Source organism: Mesocricetus auratus, unplaced genomic scaffold (genome assembly GCF_017639785.1).
Source record: "Mesocricetus auratus isolate SY011 unplaced genomic scaffold, BCM_Maur_2.0 Super-Scaffold_100013, whole genome shotgun sequence".
NCBI classification, from domain to species: Eukaryota; Metazoa; Chordata; class Mammalia; order Rodentia; family Cricetidae; genus Mesocricetus; species Mesocricetus auratus.
In genome coordinates, this window is record NW_024429196.1 from 23,045,455 (window position 1) to 23,065,991 (window position 20,537).

At 44.8% G+C, this 20,537-nt stretch overlaps 1 protein-coding gene across 2 annotated transcripts in view; it reads left to right on the plus strand.

Moving 5' to 3' along the window:
- Positions 1 to 16,678: 16,678 nt before the first annotated feature.
- Positions 16,679 to 20,537, plus strand: part of Ccdc3 (coiled-coil domain containing 3) — a 106,755-nt gene continuing 102,896 nt past the window's right edge. Inside the window, exons 1-2 of one of the 2 annotated variants that reach the window (XM_040755518.1) lie at positions 16,679 to 17,249; positions 20,068 to 20,239. In XM_040755518.1, the coding sequence (XP_040611452.1) occupies positions 16,876 to 17,249; positions 20,068 to 20,239 (546 nt within the window). In that variant the 5' untranslated portion in view covers positions 16,679 to 16,875. The remainder of the gene's footprint in view (positions 17,250 to 20,067; positions 20,240 to 20,537) is intronic. The other variant, XM_005081240.4, reaches the window with a different exon arrangement.

The window sequence follows — 20,537 nt, forward strand, 5'->3', positions numbered from 1 at the left end:
GTGCAGAAAACCCCGATAAACTGTGACAAATGAAAATCACTCCTGATGGTTGAGTCTGTTTCTAATTAGACCCTTCAAAATGTGACAGCGCCTGCTTGTTGGAAGAGTTTGCTGTGGAAGGATGGCCTCCGGAAGTGTATGTTGGGCTCTGGGAAATGTCTACTGGCAAAGGAACTGATGAACACCGACGTGGAGCCTTTTCCCAAGGTCATCCCTGCTACACGGGCGCCCCCCTCTCCACCACCGCTGCCTTCCAGCTCCTTTCTGCAGTGGTCACTGTCTTCCAGCAGTGCCATTTCCACGTCTGCCAGAAGTACAGCTAATACCAAAGCCTTTACAGCCTTTGTAAGTTCGTTATAAATTGCCCAGATTACCATGGAAACAAAGGGGGGTGGTGGTGGATCCCTGAGGAGGAGGTATCCTTTGCTTAATTGCTAATGAAGTGAGTGAAAAGGAAATTTCAGGTCTGGGAAAATGAGAGATCTGTTCACAAAGAGGAAATAGAAGAATAGGGAACGACACGGGGGGGTGGCAAACAGCACTGTTGGAATCACTGGCTCTTTGGATGCATTTTGGTGATAGAGTTTAATGAACAGGACTGTCCAGTTCCTGCTAGAGTGGAGGAAAAGCTTGGGTTATAGTGAGTATTAAGATGTTAAGCAGCCTCTGGGTGGTGGGGGTTGGTGCACAGAGTGGTTAGTGTGTGTGCTTCTTGGCTCCATTTGAAATCCCTTTAAATCTATTACCTGTAGTTTCATCAAGGATTAGATTAGAATGTAGAGTGTTCCCTAAATTTTAGAGAATTTAGTCGTTTCATGTTTATTTCCTCCTCTTACTATTGAAAAACACATACCCCAGGCATTCAACTATAGCACAAACTGCACAGTACTCTAACACCTGAAGCACCTTTATTCCTTAACACTCATTTAAAGCTTAAACAAGTGGTGGAGAACAAAATTAAGCTCTATCTGAAAACCAGGTTTTTGTTCAAAATGTTCTGGAAAAGACTACAGGCCTTTAAAATTAATTTCTGTAAAAACTCTAGCAAAGAGTAATTTGTAAAAGCTGTAGGTTATTAAAGCTTGACAAGGAAAGTGCTATTGTATATATTTTCAAGGCACACCTAATTGTCACTATCTAGTTACTGAGCTAGTGAGAGAGTGACCTTAATTCTTCTTGAAGATTAGGAGGAAAATAAAACAAAATGCAATATCCATCAAGATGGGTTGGTGCTCGCTGTTATTATGATGGTGTTATTTCCAGTAACCAGCCAAGCCCAAATTCTGTTTTATGACTCATTCCTCCTCTGCAAAGGGCTCTTGACCCAACAGCAAGACTCAGAGTGCAAAACAAAAAACAGCACTCTGATCTCCTCAGGCCTGAAGATAATTGATTCAGAAACCATTCATTCGGATCTACTCAATGTGGGATCAACATGTCATGGCAAACAAAATAAAACACATTTGATAGGTATAGTTTCTGGAAGTCAAAATGAAAAAAATGAACTTATTACTTGTCTTACTGTTAACAGAAATCTTGTATTTATTTTTATTAGTGTGTTCAAGTGCATTTGTGTGTATATGCTCTGGCATGTGGATGTCTACAGAATCAGAAGACCACGTAGGATCCTCTAGACCTGGAGTTACAGGTGGCTCTGAGACGCTGGGAATTGGGCAATAAGTGCTCTTAACTGCTGAGGCATCTCCCCAGCTTGAATGGGAAAGTTTTTAAAATGTCAGTTGTATTCTAGATCATTTGTCCAATCAAAAAAAATCAGACTTTCTTTGAAGGACATGGAAGCCTCTGGTGGTCCTCCGTGGACCTTACTCCTTGGTATTTGCACCCGGGGGTCTGTTCACATTCTGACCCCAGGCTTGGCCATGTGGCTAACATTGACAGGAGAACATGAATTCCAATGAAGAATGCTCAGGCTCGATGGGTCCTTGCTTATTCAGGCTTCTCTTCTGGAAATGCTTTTCTTTTCCTCCTCCACACACTCAGCCTTCTCCTCCTCCTCCTCTTTGTCTTTTTGTTGTAGTTGATATCATTTGAGAGGCGTCTCACTATGTAGTCCTGGCTGGCCTGGAACTCACTATGTAGACTAGGGTGGCTTTGATCCTGGAGATCATCCTGCCCCTGTGTGCTGGGATTAAAGGAGTATGCTACCACACCCAGATTCCTCCTCTTCATTCTGTCTTTAACTTCTTCTTCCTCCTCCTCTTTTTCTCCTTCAATATAGCCTTGTTATGTATTCCAGGCTAGCCTTGAATTAAAGGTCCTTTATCCTTAGTTTCCAAGTGCTGTGATTACAGATGTATGCCTCCATGCCTGTCTCAGAATGGTTCATTAGGGAATCTCTCTCCCATGTTATAAGAAAGCACAGAAAACCTGCAGTGTCAAAATCTCTGTTAAGATATAATGAAGACTTATGGACTGTCTCAAAGATCCTCTTGAACAAAAGACTTGTAAGAATCTTAAGGGTAATTACCCCAATTTTCATCTCTCCTAAACAGGATGGTCTTACATATTTTAAAAAGATTGTTTATTTTTGTCTGCATGTGTATGAGAAACAGAAAGTGTATATGTGTGGGTGGGTATGTGCCATCAGGATAAAATGCTTTGTGTCACATCTGGATGTTCAAATACAGACACACAAGGCTATGTAAAACTTTTACTGTGTTTTATTCATCTATTGTGTGTGTGTGAAGAGGGGACACATAAGACGGTTGGAGGATGGTTTGCTGGAGTGTGTCAGTGTACCAGCCTTACATTGCCAGACCTGATAGCAAGCTCCTTTACTTGCTGAGACATCTTGATGGTTCAGGCTAGTTCTTCTTAACAATTTATTTTATGCGTATGTGTGTTTGCCTGCATGTATGCATGCATGTACATTGTGAGTATGCAGGGATCAGAGGCTAGAAGAGGGCATCAAATATCCCAAACTGGAGTTACGTATGTTTATGAACCGTTACGTGAGTACTGAGAATTGAACCTGGGTCCTCTGAAAATGCAGCAAGTGCTCAAATTGCCAGGCCATCTCTCCAGCTCTAATAAGGCTATTTTTTAAAAACAAACAAAAAGTATTTAAGGATTTTATTGAATTTTCCTCTGTGCTTTGAGAATCCTTAGGTACTGGAACTTGTTCTGTTTAAGTACACTTAATGCTGTATTCTTGTTGCTCTCCTTGTCAATTAACTAGTCAAGTGTGTCCTTACTTCTTAATGTTCTGGTGTATATTCCACATACTTCTACTGTATCGCTTGTGTCAATGTCATAAACCCTTGCATCTTTCCCAGTACCTGAAGTCTCTTGCAGCATCGGGCTTCTTCTCTGTGGGTAACTTTATTGTCTGCTGCACCATTGTTGAGATGGTTCTGGGAGGGAGAGTAGTTGATTAATTTAGAAGTGGTCTGTTTCTGAACGGACAGTCCTGAGTTGCACTTTCTGCTGAGCAGGCTCAACACTGGCTGGTACCCGACTTTCCAGCAAGAGCTGGCTTGTAGCAAATGACTTAGGGTCTTAGTCTAAGAGAGACAGACTTCCTGTTTTTCATCCTGAATCTAAATCTTGGTACCAACCCCTTCAGCTATAAATTTGAAGAAGGGAGTGTGAGAGAAGTCTGAATTCTTAGATCTGGTCCCGGCCTGTTTTGGCATGCCACTATAGGTGTGTCAAGGTTGAAAAAGAGAGAAATAGCTCTTAGGTGACAGCTACTGCACAATCTATAGGAGCAGGCTGGAGGGAGAACGGCCCACCTACATTTTCCTGGAACAGTGAGCCTTTCCATTAGTGATGTGACCTAGTGAATGCCTTGGGTGGGCACCAAGGAGTGTAAAAAGATGGTCTTTGGAATTGGTTAGTTTTAAGGGAACAAAAAAGCAAGTCTACTTTAAAAAATAATTTATTTTTATTTTATGTGTATGGGTATTTTACTTGCTCTTACAATGTAGCCTTGGTTCACCTGGAACTCACTATGTAGAGCAGGCTAACCTTGAATTTACAGAGATCTGCTTGTCTCTGTGTCTTGAGTGTTGGGATTAAAGGCATGTGCCACTATGACCAGCTTTATTTGTAAACAATCAAATCTAAGTAATAAACTTTTTGCAAGAAATAGATATTCTTCTACAAATTAATTTCCTGTAAGTGTAGAAATTGCAGAAATTCTTATCACGTGATATCGTTGCAATTTGAGTACAGATTGAGAGGCCAGTAAATGCAGATTGAAACAGAAAAGTCACTTAGAATTATGACTCTTCTGGGGCTTTGTGATGAATGAACTAGTTGGACTTTTTTTCTGTTAAAAAAAAGGAAAAAAACATTGTTTAGCTTTATTTCTGTTCCAGTGAAATCTCTATTAACCCTTTTAATGCATTAAACATGCATTAAACATCCAAACTTCTTACACATTTCCTATTCATTTACTTCTTTAATTTACTTTTTACATTTAACGTGTGTGTGTATGTGTATGTGTGTGAGTGTGTACGGTGTGTGTGTGTGAGTGTGTATGTGTGTGTGTGTGAGTGAGTGAGTGAGTGTGGTGTGTGTGTGTATGTGTATGTGTGTGAGTGTGTATGGTGTGTATGTGTGTGAGTGTGTATGGTGTGTATGTGTGTGAGTGTGTATGGTGTGTGTGTGAGTGTGTATGGTGTGTGTGTGAGTGTGTATGGTGTGTGTGTGAGTGTGTATGGTGTGTGTGTGTGAGTGTGTATGTGTGTGTGTGTGAGTGAGTGAGTGAGTGTGGTGTGTGTGTGTGTGGGGGTATTGGTGGTATGCTTGTGCCACAGCATATGTGTGGAAGTCAGGGGACAACTTTCAGAGTCATTTCTCTCCTTCTACCAAGTGGGTTCCAGGGACTGAACTCAGGTAATCAGGCTTAGTGGCAAACACCTTTACCAGCTGAACCTTTCTCAGCAGCCCTTTGAATTAACTAATTAGTTAATCAATATATCTCCTATTGGTTTCTATGAATTTCTTACATCCTACTAAGCTGATAATCCCGGGTGATCCTTCCTACAGCATGAGCAACTCCCTCCATTAAGCCTTCCCACAGTCCTCTGTGCAGCTTCAAGAAAAGCAGGGAGGTAGTTGCTGGAGGCTTTGCGACTTTTTTTCAGCCTTTGGAAACATCCTGTGTGCTACGCATGCTGCTGGAGTTACACCCCACCTACCCCCAACCCCAGCAGACAGACACTGATACCGAGATGTCCGGCAGCTGTCAGGGGTGTACACTGTCTCCCATGCAGTTTGTGTGTGCATGTAATCTTCCCTCAAGTAGGAAGACTGTACCCCTTTGAGAAGTTCACTTCTCTCTTCCACTGGCCTTGGCCTCTGTCAGATCCCCAGGAGACTCGACTTCCTATGGGAAAGAGACCTTTGTTGACAACCCGTCTGGGCAAGGCAGAGCAGCTCTGTGATAACCATGTGCTCCTCTACCCAGCCCTCTTGAACTTAACTTCCTTTCTCATTCCATGGCAAGGACCAAGATGTGAGCAGGTTCATGAGACCTGCCTTCCTCTAGGCTTGTGGGTTTGTTTATGCTCTGCACTTACTAGGGAAGTCCCCTTCCCAGAGACCCAGTTGCAACCCTTGCCTGCTTGCCTTTTGCTTTGTCAGTTATGTGAGTCTTGTTTTTAAAAGGCAGGATCTCACGTAGTCAGCTATGTGGGCCTTGTTTATAAAAGGCAGGATCTCACGTAGTCCTGGCTGTCCTAGAATTCACTATTCAGACAATGCTGGCCTCAAACTCAAGAGAGCTACTTGCTTCTGCTTCCCGAGTGCTGGTTAAAGGCTTGCGCCTCTACATCTGGCTCCTCCTCCTCTCCTCTCCTCTCCTCTCCCCTCCCTCCCCTCCCCTCCCTCCCCTCCCCTCCTCTCCTCTCCTCTCCTTCCCTCCCCTCCCCCTCCTCCTCCCTCCCCTCCCTCCCCCTCCTCCCCCTCCCCTCCCCTCCCCTCCCCTCCCTCCTCTCCTCTCCTCTCCTTCCCTCCCCTCCCCCTCCTCCCCCTCCCCTCCCCTTCCCTCCTCTCCTCTCCTCTCCTTCCCTCCCCTCCCTCCCTCCCTCCCTCTCTCTCTCTCTCTCTCTCTCTCTCTCTCTCTCTCTCTCTCTCTCTCTCTCTCCTGTTCCTGCTGCCTGCTGGAACCCTGCCTAGTCTGGCTGACTTTATCCTGCGCAGGTAACTATAACTGCAGAAAGCCTGTGAGTGTGCTGGTTCCACCATGTGCAGAAGACAGCATTTCATAGCAACCCTTTCCATCTTCTGACATTTTTTTCTGTCTCCTTTTTTATAATAGTCCCTAAGTCTGGGGAGGGGGCTGATATGAATGTCTCATTTAGGGCTGAGTACCCCAAAGTCACATAGTCTCAGCATTTGACCACTATGACTCTGCATTAATCATTGCCCACTTCAGAGAGAAGCTTTTCTGGTAAGACTGAGAGTAGAACTAATCAATTATCTTTTTTTAAAAACAATTATTTTCTCTGAAATTCTTTTTTTCTCAATATATGTTTTTATTTAAATTAGAAACATGCTTGCTTCAAATGTCAATTCCAGCTCCCTCTCCCACCCCTCCTCCCTCCACTAGCCCCCCCAGCCCCCGGCCCAATCCCCATATCATTCCCCAGGGAGGGTGAGGCCCTCCATGTGGGGATCTCCAGAGTCTGTCATTTCATCCAGGACCTAGGCCCTTCCCCATGTGTCCAGGCTGAGAGAGCATCCCTCCATGTGGAATGGGCTCCCAAAGTTCATTTGTATGCCATGGTAAAACACTGATCTACTAGGTGATTTCTGTGGCCTTCTCACTGACACTACCTACATTCATGGAGTCTGGATCAGTCCCCTGTTGGTCTCTTAGTCATCAGTTTGGGGTTCAAGAGCTCCCCCTTGTCCAGTCAGCTGTCTTTGTGGGGTTCACCAGCACGGTCTTGACCCCTTTGCTCATCACTCCTCCATTTCTGTCACTGGGTTCCAGGGGTTCAGTTCAGTGTTTAGCTGTGAGTATCTGTCTCTGCTTCCATCAGTCACTGGATGAAGGTTCTAGGATGGCATATAAGGTAGTCATCAACCTTATCATCAGATTGGGGCTATTAATGTAGTCTCTCCACTGTTGCTTAGTTTGCCAGTTGGTGTTATCCTTGTAGATCTCTGGAAATCTCACTAGTGTCAGCTCTCTCCTCAAACCTATAATGACTCTATCTATTATGGTATCTCTCATAGTGCTCTCCTCTATTCTTACCCCGACTCAACTTTCCTGCTCCCCCATGCCCTTCTTCTCCCCTCCTCTTATTCCCCTCTCTTTTTCCTGGTTCCCTCTCCCCTCCCCTGATGTTCCCAATCTGCTCTTTCTAGACTCATTGGAAGAAGTGATGGGAAAGATGCAATATAAGAACACACTCAGCAACAGAAAAACAAATATGACATCACTGGCGTCTAGAGATTCTACACTAGCAAGACCTGAACACCCCAGTAGAGATGAAGCAGAAGGGAATGACCTTAAAAACACCTTCATGAAAATGATAGAGGCCCTTATAGAGGATATGAGAAAATCCCTTAAAGAAATGGAATAATAAAAAAAAAACAAACCAAACAATCCAGTAAGTGCAAGAAAGGAAGAAAACATGAAGCAAAAATTACAAGAAACAATTCAGACAGTGCAGGGGTTGAAAGCTGACATGGAGACAATAAAACAAACCACAGTCTGAAGGAATGCTGGAAATAGAAAAACTGGGGAAAGCATAACCAACAGAATACAAGAGATGGAAGAGAGAATCTCAGGTGTTGAAGACACACTCTGAAATTCTTTTTATTGACATATACTCATTGTACATGATATTGTGTTATATAAGGACATTTTAATACAAGTATATGATTTACTTCAAGCCTTTTCCATATTCCCCTTGTTAGTCCTAGAATGTTTTGCTCCTACTTTCATGTCATAGATACATATAATTGAATGTGTCCGTACAAAATCTAGGAACTACAAATGGAAGAAAACACGTGTTATTTGTCTTTTTGATAATGACTTAATTTACTTAACATGAAGATCTCCAGTTTAACCATTTTCCTGAAAACGATATAACTTTATTATTTGAGTGTAAAAGGAGGCTTTTTCTTTGAGAGAAGCCTTCCCGCCAGCCTGGTTCCAGAGCCACATCAGTCCCAAATAAACACACAGGAGGCTATATTCATTATGAAGCTGTTGGCCTTGCTTGTTTCTTACTGGCTAGCTCTGACTTAAGTAATTACCCCATAATTGTTAATCTAAGTATGTCTCTTACCGGAGAAATTTCCAGGCCTCCTACCCCATGGCGTTACATCTCGAACTCTCTTGTGTTTCTCCTTCCCAGAGTCCTCCTGGACTCCTAGTCCCTCCTATCTAGATTTCTATTGGCTCAACAGTACTTTATTAACAAATATACAGGACTTCCCCCATCATTTGAGGTTGAAAAATGTCTTATCTATCTATCTATCTATCTATCTATCTATCTATCTATCTATCTCACATTTTTGTTATCTAGACCTCTGCTGATTGTTATCTAGGCTGGTTCCATAGTTTAGATACTTTGAACTGTACTGTAATAAGCACTGAGATGCACGTGTCTCTGTGATATATTGATTTGGAGTCCCTCATGTAAGTACCTAAGAGTAGTAAGCTGGGTCATATGGTAGATTTATTTTAGTTTTTTTTCCCTGAGGAAACTGTATTGGCTTCCATAGTGACTTGACTAGGTTACCTTCCCATTAGCAGTGTCCAAGGGTTCCTTTTGTCCAGTTGTCCAGTACTTCAATGACTTGCATTATCAGAGGCTGTTGATCAGTTTTTCAAGACATTCATTACCAAGTAAAGGTTATGGCTTCATAGCCTCATTTTAGTCATACCAGTTTGACTAGTGAGAACAGCATCTCTATATTATTCTTAATTGTATCTCCAGGGCCTGGAACCAAGCCCTAAATCTACAGGTTGAGAGATAAAAGCTAAAAGTTATTTGTTTGAAATAGAAATGTTGAATGATGAATGGGGGGGCAGTCAAGATGTTCAGCCTGTGCCAACTATTTCTATTTGGTATTTAAAAATTTGAACAAGAAGATGTTAGGAATTTGCTTTGATGGGCTTAAAGTGATAGCAGGCATTCTTGGAACTTCATCTTTCCTCCTGGAAAAATCAGCCATTCTTGTTTCCACTTGCCAATGTGAAAAGGCTGACAATATTGCTATCCTGACTGGTGAGTGCAAACTCCAAAGTTCTGACAGTTGCTAACAGAACAGTTACCAGGTGCTTGTCAAGCCCAAACCTTGGTCATTGTTTGTCCCAAATGCAGATGCTCAAATGGCATAGATTTTTGGTGTTGGTGGCTGGAGCTATATAGTTCAGTGGTATAGTGTTTGCCTGCCATGCATAAGATTACAGGCTGAATCCCCAGTCCCAGAAAAAAGAAAGTAAAATATTATGATGTTATCTAAGATATTTTTGCTGTAGTTGTTGTTATCCTCTCTTGAAAGTATCTACTTGTGGATAGCAGTGGATGGTCCCTTAACCATTACCCCTCCCCTCCTCCACCCTGAAGTTTGGTTAAGGTAGACTTAGTACCACTCAGTCAATGGGTCACTGAGGTCTGATGCAGGCCAACATTTTACCACCTGGTTATTGGTGGAAGGAGCATTTTATACAAGCTTTCTCCTTTTTGCTAATATGCTGCCTTTCCTACTTTCTCTCTTTCCTCTTTGAGGCCACCTTATGTGCCTCCTGAAAATGTATTAATATGCAGGGAAGAAATATGCATGGGTTGCTTTGCGTTCCCATAACATTTCCTTCTGGAGAATAAGACTCTATTGGCAGCTTCACATATGAAGTTACCTCTCAGGAAGGAGGCCCCATTTGGGAGCTAGGAGACCTCAGGCAGGGAGTCCTAACCTCAAGTCCTGTTCCCAGCATCCCCACTGCTTATAGCTATGTGACCCAGGCAGGCACTGGACCTCTGGGGATTCTTGCTTCTTTATCTGTGAAATAACTCTGGCTTCCTGCCTCCCAAGGATACCAGAAGGAAGAATGAGTTGAGGTTCACATTTTGTTCAGGGAGCCTTCCAGAAAGACCCTGCAAGGCTAGGAAATACGATAAAACGAAATAGGCAGAATGCCCCTCATTTTTGGTTGTTTATCTCAGTGTAGGCTCTGTGAGCCTCCAGTCTGCACACAGATTAAGATAGCAGAAAAACAGAAAAGAAAATTCTGAACTCAGATCAAGTGGGATAATTCTCACACATAACTGCTGGGTTTTATTTATGTGTTCTCTTGTTCACTCTGAGGGGAGGGGATTTGAAAGTAAACAGCTTGGTTGCTATCAAGATAAGTGTATGACTCTGTTCTGTATTTAGATAGTAGCAGCTAGACCTCTGTTGAAAACAGCAGGAGGCAGAGTTGGGGTAGTCTGAAGTTGGAGTTTGTCATCAGGATGGAAAGGTAGGGCAAGGATGGTGCTGGATAGGTCATTACATCATCAGTGTCTTTCTAAGGACTGACATGGGACTACTGAGTTTGGTCTATGAATGGATGGAGTAAAATCACAATTACAGCTCAGTCAGTAAAGTGATTGCCTCCCAAGCATGAGGACTTGAGTTCCCCTGTCAAAATTTAAAAAGCTGGATGTGGAAGTGCACACTTGGAATTCCTGTGCTGGGGAGGAAGCAGAGACAAGCAGATCCTTGGAGCTGGCTAGCCTGCAAGCCTAGGCTATGAGGTGAGTTCCAGGCCAGTGAGAAACCCTAACACACACACACACACACACACACACACACACACACACACACACACACACACACACACACACACACGGTGAGTGATATCTGAGATTGTCTGTCTTCTGGCTTCCACATGCATGCACACAAGCACACATGCATGTGTAACCACACACACATACAATTAAACATACACAAACACAGAACAAAACAAACTTTAACTGATCTTTGCCAGCTGTGGGTTTCTTTCCTTTACTGAACCTGGGGGCAGGAGTCCAGTTGCAGGGCTATTGTGTTTGTTCCAGAAGTGATACACATATATTGTTTTGCTCATGGGGCATGCCAATCTCAGTGACTATTGGAATGGCCTTAGTTCCCTTATCCCTAATTGGAGGGACCCAGGGCAGTGCTGACACCAGAGCACTGAGCTTTGTTGTGTGTGAACTTCTGGAGAGTAATGATATAACCCTTCTTCACTTGGTCCCTCATCTGTCTGAGATGGTGACAGACCTGAATCTACTCACCAGATTAGTCTGTTGACTATAATCCAGTATGACAAAGAGCCTATGTCCTTTAAAGAGCTTTTGTTGTAACAATATGAGGAAAATATATTAAAATATATTTATGAAACAAATTAGTAACCATGTAACTACCACCAAGATCATGGCATGGAACATTTTAGTCTTTTATGAGCCCCCAGATTATCCAAATTCTTCTTTCACAGATACACTGTCCTGTCTGTGCCATTTAGAATGTTTGAAAATGTGGCATGCTATTCAAACACACAAGTATATATCAATTTATATACCACTCACAGAATGATGCCAATTTGAGTTCTTTCGTACTATATGTTAAACTTTTGACTAAATGTCTGTTTCATTTCCAATTATTTTGTCAAGTTTTTATAATCGCCACTGTTTCATGTGTTGTATCTACACAATATAATTTTTTAAATATGAAAGGGCAATGTGTTGGCTAGTTTTATAACAAGTTGACACAAGCCAGAGTCATTTGTAAAGAGCCACTTGCAATTGAGAAAAGGTTACCATAAGATTTGCCTGTAGGCCAGACTGTAGTACCTTTTCTTGATGAATTATTGATGTGGGTTGATCCACTTCATTGGGGATGGTGCCATCCCTGGACACACGGTCCTGGATGATATAAAAAAGCAGGCTGAGCAAGCCAGTAAGAGTGTTCCTCCGTGACCTCTGCTTCACTTCCTCCCTCCAGCTTCCTGCTTTGAATTCCTGTTTTGATGTCCCTCAGGGATGGAGTGTGACTTAAGAGATGTAGGCTGAAATGAACCCAGAGATGACCATTAGTTCAAATGACACAGCTCTGTGAGCAATGACTGCTTGTTTGATTGAATGGGTGGGGACTTGAAAGACTAGCATCAGAAAACAGGTAAGAAGGACATCTGGGGAAGAGGGATGAATGGATGTCTCAGAATGGTCAAGGATTGTGAGAGTTTCTATTTCTCATGTAAGTGATGATGATCAAGAAGAGAGTCTTAATTATATGGGCAAACCTGTCCTCTATAGATGTTAGTTTCTTTACCTAGTGCTTGCTCATGAGCCCATGAACAGAGTGGCCATGTGGAAAGGAGGTAGGCTATGTATTGGTTCAGCACTCCCCTCATCCAGGCTGCCCTGGTGAGCTATTGTTGAGAGCTTAATGCATCACAAAGAAACTAACACTGACCCCATGATAACGAATTGTTCACTCGGGGAACCAGTCAGCTATCTGGTTAACTATACTGAACTTTTCCCATCTTAGAAGGGACAGAGATTGGTTCTCAGTAGATTAGGTACTTTCTGGGTATGAATTTGCTTTCCCTGTCCCTGTTTCTGCCAGCAGCAGCAGCAGCAGCAATGGCATCCCAGAACACCCTGCCTGTTAGCATGGCATTTCCCAGAACATCAATTTTGATCAGTGAATCCTATAGCTCCCATCACAGTAATGGGCCCATGGCCACAAAATCAACAGGTCTTGCCATTTCCGGGAAGCACCCAGGCAAAGTCTGAAAGTTGTGATGGGCTAAAAAAGCCTCAGCTCTAGGGTCAGTTAGCAGTCAAGGCCCTGAAATGGTGGCATGTCATCTTTGTCTCACAGCCACAATTGATGGGCTTTGGAACCAACAGGAAGAAGCAGTTTTCCTCACTCTGAAACCCAGCAACTCATGGAATGTTTGTTTCTTTCTAACTACCCTGAGCTCTGCTTATTCAAAGGGTCTTGTTCTCTGAAGATCAGCAGACCACCAGGGAACATACCAGCAGCCCAACTAGGAAGAGAAACCAAATGAGTGAGGCTCTCTGCCATACCCTATGGAGAAGAAAAAAATGTAACTGACCTGCCTGGACAATCCATGAGAAGGACAGCTTCTGGAAGAGGCTTCAGGAAAATACGGTTGGGTAATAATGGAAATGTGTTTCTATGAGAAGAGATGAAATAACCAGGCCTTCAGCTGTTTATTTACTGACTAAATGGAAAGAGAAGTCGAGGCTTTAAGGTTAGTAGAAGCAGACCAATCTTTTCCAGCCAGGCCCCGGAGGCAGTGGAAGATGAAATTTAAATGAAAACCTTTAATTTATCCTGTCTGCATAAGTTATAAAACAGGATTAAAATGGAATGGGGGCTTCAGGACTGAACAACGTGAATGCCAGACCAATATCACATGCACCAAATCCTTCCTGGGAGTGACGTTGAGTTCTTACTAACTCTACTAGTGCTTCTGAGTAGCTGTGTCCAAACCCCGAGAAAAAAGACTTGAAGGAAGAACTGTTTGGGTTCACAGTTTTAGAGATTGCGGCCTACAGTTCGTGGTGAGGCAGAACACCATCGTGGTAGAGGATATGGTAGAAGGGCGGTTTACCTCACGGTGGACAGGAAACAGAGAGAGGGGTGCCGGAGTGGGCCTAGCATGAAATACATTCCCAAGGGATGTGCTCCAGGATCCCGCCTCCTCCAGTGGGGTCCTACCTACTAAAGTTTCTATAACCTCCCCAAATGGCACGGCCAGATGGGGACAACGCAGCCAACAGGTGGGCTTGTGGGTGACATTCCATGTACAGACCATAGCAATGACCATATGCTGGACAGAGACGCTAAGGGAAGGGCCACCCTGTCCTTGAAGTCACCTTCTATTTTTTGCCAGCATTGACTTTGAATGAGTAGACTTGGGGAAACTGATTGGCAGGGTTTGACTCCTGGCTCAGTCAGTTTCTAGCCCTTGTGTATTTGGTAAGTCAGTTAACCTCCCTGTGCCCAAGTGTGTTTATAAGAAGAAAGACATCAGGTCAGGAGCTGGCTCAGCGAGTGAAGCACTTGCTGTGCAGATGTGTGAGCTTCAGTTTGGGTCCCCAGAACCCATGTAAGCCCTGTAATCCCGGTGCTCCTGTGGTGAGGTGGAATGTGGAGACAGGAGAATCCTTGGGAGTTCGTGAGTCAGCTGGCCTGCAGAACACCTGCTGAGCGACTGTTGTGTCTACATTATGTTTTCCCTCCCCACTCCCCACTCACATAGCAAAGCTCTATCCTGCCCCTCTGTGGGATTAGATTTGGAAATGAGGCCTTTATGGGGGTTAACTAAAGCAGGATGAGTTGATAAAGGCGGGGTCCTACACCACTGGACTAGTAAAGGGAGGACAGAAGAACATAAAGTAAAGGCCACCTCTTGCTGTAAGAATACAAGGTGGCCATTTACACACACCTCAGGGACAAAGGTCTTACCAGACACCAGCCTTGGCGTCTGGATACTGAACTTTAAGTCTCCGGAACTAGGAGAAATAAATCTCTGCTGGGTAAGCCTCCAGCCCGTGGTATTTCATTATGACAGTTGGAGCAGGTTCATGTAGTAAACCCGTGGAAGTTTAAATGTTCAACGAGAGACAATGGGTCTGCGCTGATAAGCAGCCTCTGATGCTAGGCATGACATCACTTCCCCACTCATTGTGTGGAAGTCTGGTATTTCCCATAGCAGGTAATTGCAGACAGTCATTTGTCATCTATATACTTGGCACTGCTGTCCTCTGGATTTACTTAGACCATAACTAAGATTTTCCTGCAAAATTTGTTGAGGCCTCACCTAACATAGTGGCACACACTTGAAATTCTTGCCTGAAGGCATTTGAGAGTTACATAGCAAGATTCTCTCTCTCTCTCTCTCTCTCTCTCTCTCTCTCTCTCTCTCTCTCTCTCTCTCTCTCTCTCTCTGTCTCTCTCTGTCTGTCTCTCTCTGTCTGTCTCTCTGTCTCTGTCTCTGTCTCTGTCTCTGTCTCTGTCTCTGTCTCTGTCTCTCTCTCGTACTCCACAGCCTGCGACGGGCCTCTTTCTTACACTTCCTTCTACTCTGGGGCTTCCTCCGGGTTTGTGAAATGCAAGCCTGATAGGCTCACTGACAAGAGTCTGAGCTAATGTGCCCCTCATGCCATCTAAAGCCCTCCAAATCCATCAACTGGATAATGCTGCCCGGAGTTCCTTTTATTTTCTGAAAATGCCCAAACCCCTCCCCAGGTTTCCTCCTTTTGTGTCCCTTCTGCATGGGTTGGGTTTGTTTGTAAGAACTGCCTGCCAACACCTGATCCATCTGAAGCATTCACAAAAGGAACCATCCAACCAAAGTTTCAGGACTCTCTGGAAGATCCGGGGGCCTGCAGAGGTGAGGCCCAGCCTTTGATTTTTCATTCCCACTCTGTACATTCTCTTCTAGATTTTCTTAGGTACTCTCTTTTCTCTAGGTCCTTGAACAATTCAGCTAGGTTCCTGCTTCCAAACCTGCAACACCCCCCCCCAAATGAGATGCCCTCCATTTTAAGGGCAATTTTGCTTATAAATCTGTTCTTAAAATGCATTAGATACAATGTGTACTTTATTCTGATGTGTGGGTAACATCCATAAAATGATTATGATCAATGTATTTACAAATAGGTATTCTTTTATTTTGAGATGGTTCCTGTAGCCCATGCTGGACTCAGATTCCCTCTGAAGCCTTCTGAACAGCCTTGAATTCTTGATCCTCCTGCCTCCCCACCTCCCGACTACTGGATGTGTATCCCTGTGTCCAGCTGATGAGGTGCTGAGTCAAAGCCAGGAATGAGGCATGCCCAGCAAATACTCTTCTAACTGAGCTGGGCCTCAGTCCTGCTGTCATTTATTCTTTTTACACTAAGAATGGTAATGACGACTGAGAGGGAGAACTTTTGAGGGATTTTGTCTCTTCCATTTCACCCACTAACTAGAGAAAGGTTGTTTTGAATTTACTGAAAGTTCCAGGTGTAGGACTTTCAGAATCAAGGGCTGTATAAATTAGCAACCTAAAAAAAATCCTGAAACAATGGCTTTTTAAAACTTTATGGGGATTCTTTGAACACCATTATTACAGAAAAATCAGTGTGTGTGTGTGTGTGTGTGTGTGTGTGTGTGTGTGTGTGTGTGTGTGTGCATGACAGAGAAGGATGAGAGGGAAATGGGATCAGGGACGAAGCCATTCAGGGGAGAAGAGGATGGAGAGGAGGAGGGGCAGGGGGAGACGAGGGGGAGAAGGGAGGAGAGGAAGAGAGGTGGGAGACAGAGAAAGAAAGAGGAGAGAGGTGGAGATATTATTTCATACGAAGTTCGGGGAAGACAAAATCAGAATTGATTGCTATGCACTTTGATTCTAAATCACTTGCAGGAAAAACGTAAAGTCTTAACGCAGAATACTTCATCGTGCAAATTGAGAGCAGTAGTTGTGGGACACCTGCGTAGGGAACAACTCTTTACACCGGGCAAACGGCGCTTTAAAAAGCGACTAGGTTGGAAGGTCAAGACTCAATTCACAAGTCCAGCCGCCACCCAGGAGTCCCGGAGCGCCCGGGCCGGTCCCCACCTCTGGTTGCGGAGCGAACTCCCCGCCCCCGCCGCCGTCCACGCCCCAGTCCCCGCCCGTCCCGTCCTCGCAACCCTTCTTAAGCGTGGAGGGGCGAAGGCCGGGGCATGGTGATTCTGGCCACAGAGCTAGCCACGCAGCCCAGCTCCCTGGAGCTCGCGCAGTCGAGAGCCCAGGTCGTGGTTCCCCGGCGAGCGGGCCGGCACTGCGGGCTCCCCAGCTCTCCGCCTTCCCCGACACCCGGGCGGGCCATGCGCCCGGGCTAGAGCGTAGCCGCCGGCATGCTGCTCCCGGTGGTGCTCGCCGCTCTCTGCCTCGCCGCCTGCCCAGCGCCCGCGCGCGCCTGTCAGCTGCCCTCGGAGTGGCGACCCCTGAGCGAGGGCTGCCGTGCAGAGCTGGCCGAGACCATCGTGTATGCCAAGGTGCTGGCGCTGCACCCTGAGGTGCCTGGCCTCTACAACTACCTGCCCTGGCAGTACCAAGCTGGAGAGGGAGGGCTCTTCTATTCCGCCGAGGTGGAGATGCTGTGTGACCAGGCGTGGGGCAGTATGCTGGAGGTGCCCGCTGGCTCCCGGCTCAATCTTACAGGTCTGGGCTACTTCTCCTGTCACTCCCACACGGTGGTCCAGGACTACTCCTATTTCTTCTTTGTCAGGTGAGCCTGGCCCCTCTGCGGGCTATCTGCAGCAGGTCAGGAGCGCCAGGGGCCGTTGCCCAAGTAGAACATGCCTCAGGCTCTTTTGCATTCTCTCTTGTTCTATCCTCTGTGAAGATCCTGACCACCCTTGGTTGAGGAGTCATGATTTTGGAGTTATGTGCACAACCAGAAGGGTGTCAAAGGCAAAAAAGTTAAAGTACTTTTGTTTATGAGACCAGGTTTTATTGTTTTCCCCGGGCGATCCTCCTGCCTCAGCCCTCAGTGCTGGAATTACAGGCTCATGCTACGACATGCATGAGCATGTGCTTTCCAACCAACCATTTGGTGTATTGAGAGAGATGACCTTTGGAATCAGTTGTCTGGATTCTGGCATTGAACTTCTCAGGTGTGAGTTTTGGGTCAAATACTTCTCTCAGAGTCCCACTCACATTTCACCTCTCCACCAGTTCCCATCTGGCTGAAAGTGAGAAGCAATAGAAGCACCTGAATCTCCCGGGAAAGTCCCGTTGTTTAACGTGCATTCTCTCTCTTCTCCTACCACTTCAATGCCAGACAGCAGCCCACTCTTCATACCTGCTGCCAGGTAATTCAAATGAGCAGAGATTGGGGGAAAGGCAAAAACTCCAGGTCACTGCTTTGAAGAGGTCAGAGGGGCATCAGGCAGGCGGTCCCTTGCAGACGCTATCAACCCTGTGAAGTTCCAGGGAGGTTGACCTATGATCAGCAGGAAATGTATCTGTCCCTAAATTCAGTTCATGCTTATTTGACTACGAAGTTCTATCCAAAGCATGGGTAGAAAACAGCAGGTGGCTCCCCAAGTTTGTGGGTTGCTTCCGATTCAAATAAGACGGATGTAGAACAACTGGGAGAGACATGGATGTAGGAGCTTAGCCAGATTTTAAAACGATCCGTGATTCAATCCAAAGCTTTATGATCAGTGATAGTCCCTGTCTTACCAGCTGTAAAACAGCACCAAGGCTCTTGGGGACCACACTGAGCAGGGGCTGCAGACTGGTTTCAGAATCTCTGAGAAAGAAAACAGCTATGTTCCGCAGAGGGGCATCCTGCAGCTCGCCGCCACATGTGCTTCCCATATTGAAGACAGGCTAAGTTTAGAACGCATGTTCTGCTTTGTGTTGGCTTGAGTGGCTTAGCCAGATTAGGTTGATTTTTTAAATTGTCTGGAAAGTATAGTGTCTAAATAAAGTCAGCCAGGACTGTGCCAGTGTCTTTCTTGATCCAGAGAATCTAACTCAGCCTTTTCATGTTTTTATTTAGGGAAAACACTAAGAGCCCAGCTAGGAAACAACTTGACAGTGCTTTATTTCCCACTGGATGAAAGCCCAAGACTTGAGCAGACAGTGTTGGACGTTTGCTTTTTTCTTTCTTAATCACAAAATGGTCCAGTGACTGTTCAGTGGTCAGCCAATGTTTTCATCTTTTGTGATGACATAATTAAAGAAAGTTAAGACAGACCAACAGTCACACGATACTGTGACAGGCTGTCTTCATGGGGCTGTCTTGCCTTGGAGTAGGCTAATAACGGCACACAAAGTGTTCTCCTCTGATGTTCTGGCCTCTTCCCAGTCTCTTGCTCACTTGCTGTGACTGATAAATGGAAACTGGGGAGGGTTTATTTTGGTTCATTTCAGAGGGTCCATTCCATTGCCATGTGGCCCTGGAGGAACAGAGTCTGTTCACCTCATGGCAAACAGGAAGCAGAGAAGGAATACAGGAAGGGGCCATGGCAGGATATAGACACAATGGCATACTCCTGGTGACTTATTTCTTTCTGAAGCTTTGACAGCCTCCCACCCTAGCTGGGTACCAAGGTTGAGTCCATGAAACTGAGAGGAGGGGGAGCATTCCAAATTCAAGCTGGAACACTTGGATTAAAATGCTTACCTCTTCTGTTCTGACTTCTATTTCTAATAAGCACTTTACACCAGAGCATGTAAAAATGTTGACTAATATTTATATACTTGCATTCACTCTGTGCCAAGTACTTCATTACATTTGTTGTGTTGGATGAGTGCATGTATGTGTATGTGGTGTGTGCTCAGGAGTGTGTGCACACGCAGAGGAAGATGCTGGTGTCTTCCTCTATCATCCTCCACTCTATTGCCTCGATACAGGGTCTCTCATTGACCTGGACGCTCACTGTTTGGGCTAGCCTGGGCTAGCAGTCTCTCAGGATCTGCCTGTCTCTGCCTTCCAGTGCTGGTATTACCAGCATGTACAACCATGACTGTTTTTTAATGTGGGTGCTAGGAATTCAAATTCAGGTCCTCACACTTGACCACGAAGTTCACTTACCACTGAACCACATCTCCAGTCCTGCTTACATTTTTCCCAGTGCAGTCCCTATGATAATACCAAGAAAGTAGGTTCTACTAAAATCTTCCTTGTAGAAGACTGGAAGACTGCTTTAAAGGAAGAAACTTTGAGACTTGAATGTAGCAGTGAGACTTGAATCTAGGTCACATTACAACTGTCTGCCTTCTCACCAAGAAGTAAGGAACACTGTGAGACTGAAGGTCCTGGAGGACTTTGGAAATAGACAGACAGGCATTTGTGCACACATCTTCCTTCCTCCTTGTCTAGATTCCATTCTTAAGAAAACCTTAAGGTTAGACTCAAGTAGTGTACAGTGGAAAACAATTAGACATGCTAACTGTAGGGGTCTCTTTCTGGGAACCATTGCAGACTTCATGATGAAATTAGCAAGATCATCTCTGGCCTTTGTAAACTGAACTGAAGCTGGCCCACCTCCAATAACCTCACCCACATCTCTGCTTTGACCCCTCTCCCTCAGGATGGATGAAAATTACAATCTCTTGCCCCATGGAGTCAATTTCCAAGATGCCATTTTTCCGGACACACAAGAAAACAGAAGGATGTTTTCCAGCCTCTTCCAGTTTGCTAACTGTTCACAAGGGCAGCAGCTGATGACCTCGAGTGACTGGGAGATCCAGGAAGACAACAGGGTAAGAGCGGCTAGACCCTGTGCCTAGGGAAAACAAGAGTGTAACCATACCTTCTAGGAACGTCATAATCAAAGGCATCCAGAATCCTCTTCCAAATTATGTATCCTCCCATGTTTCTTGTAGCTGAGAGAAAATGATGCCCATAGGCTTTGGATACCTGAGGTTTAGTATTTGATAAGGAGTTCTTCACAAAGAAGGAACAAGACGGGAGGAAGGTACACATGTCTATGTCATGTTCCCCTTCTGCAAAAGAGAGAAAAAAGTCATACCCACATCTCACTCATTTGATTTAAATATG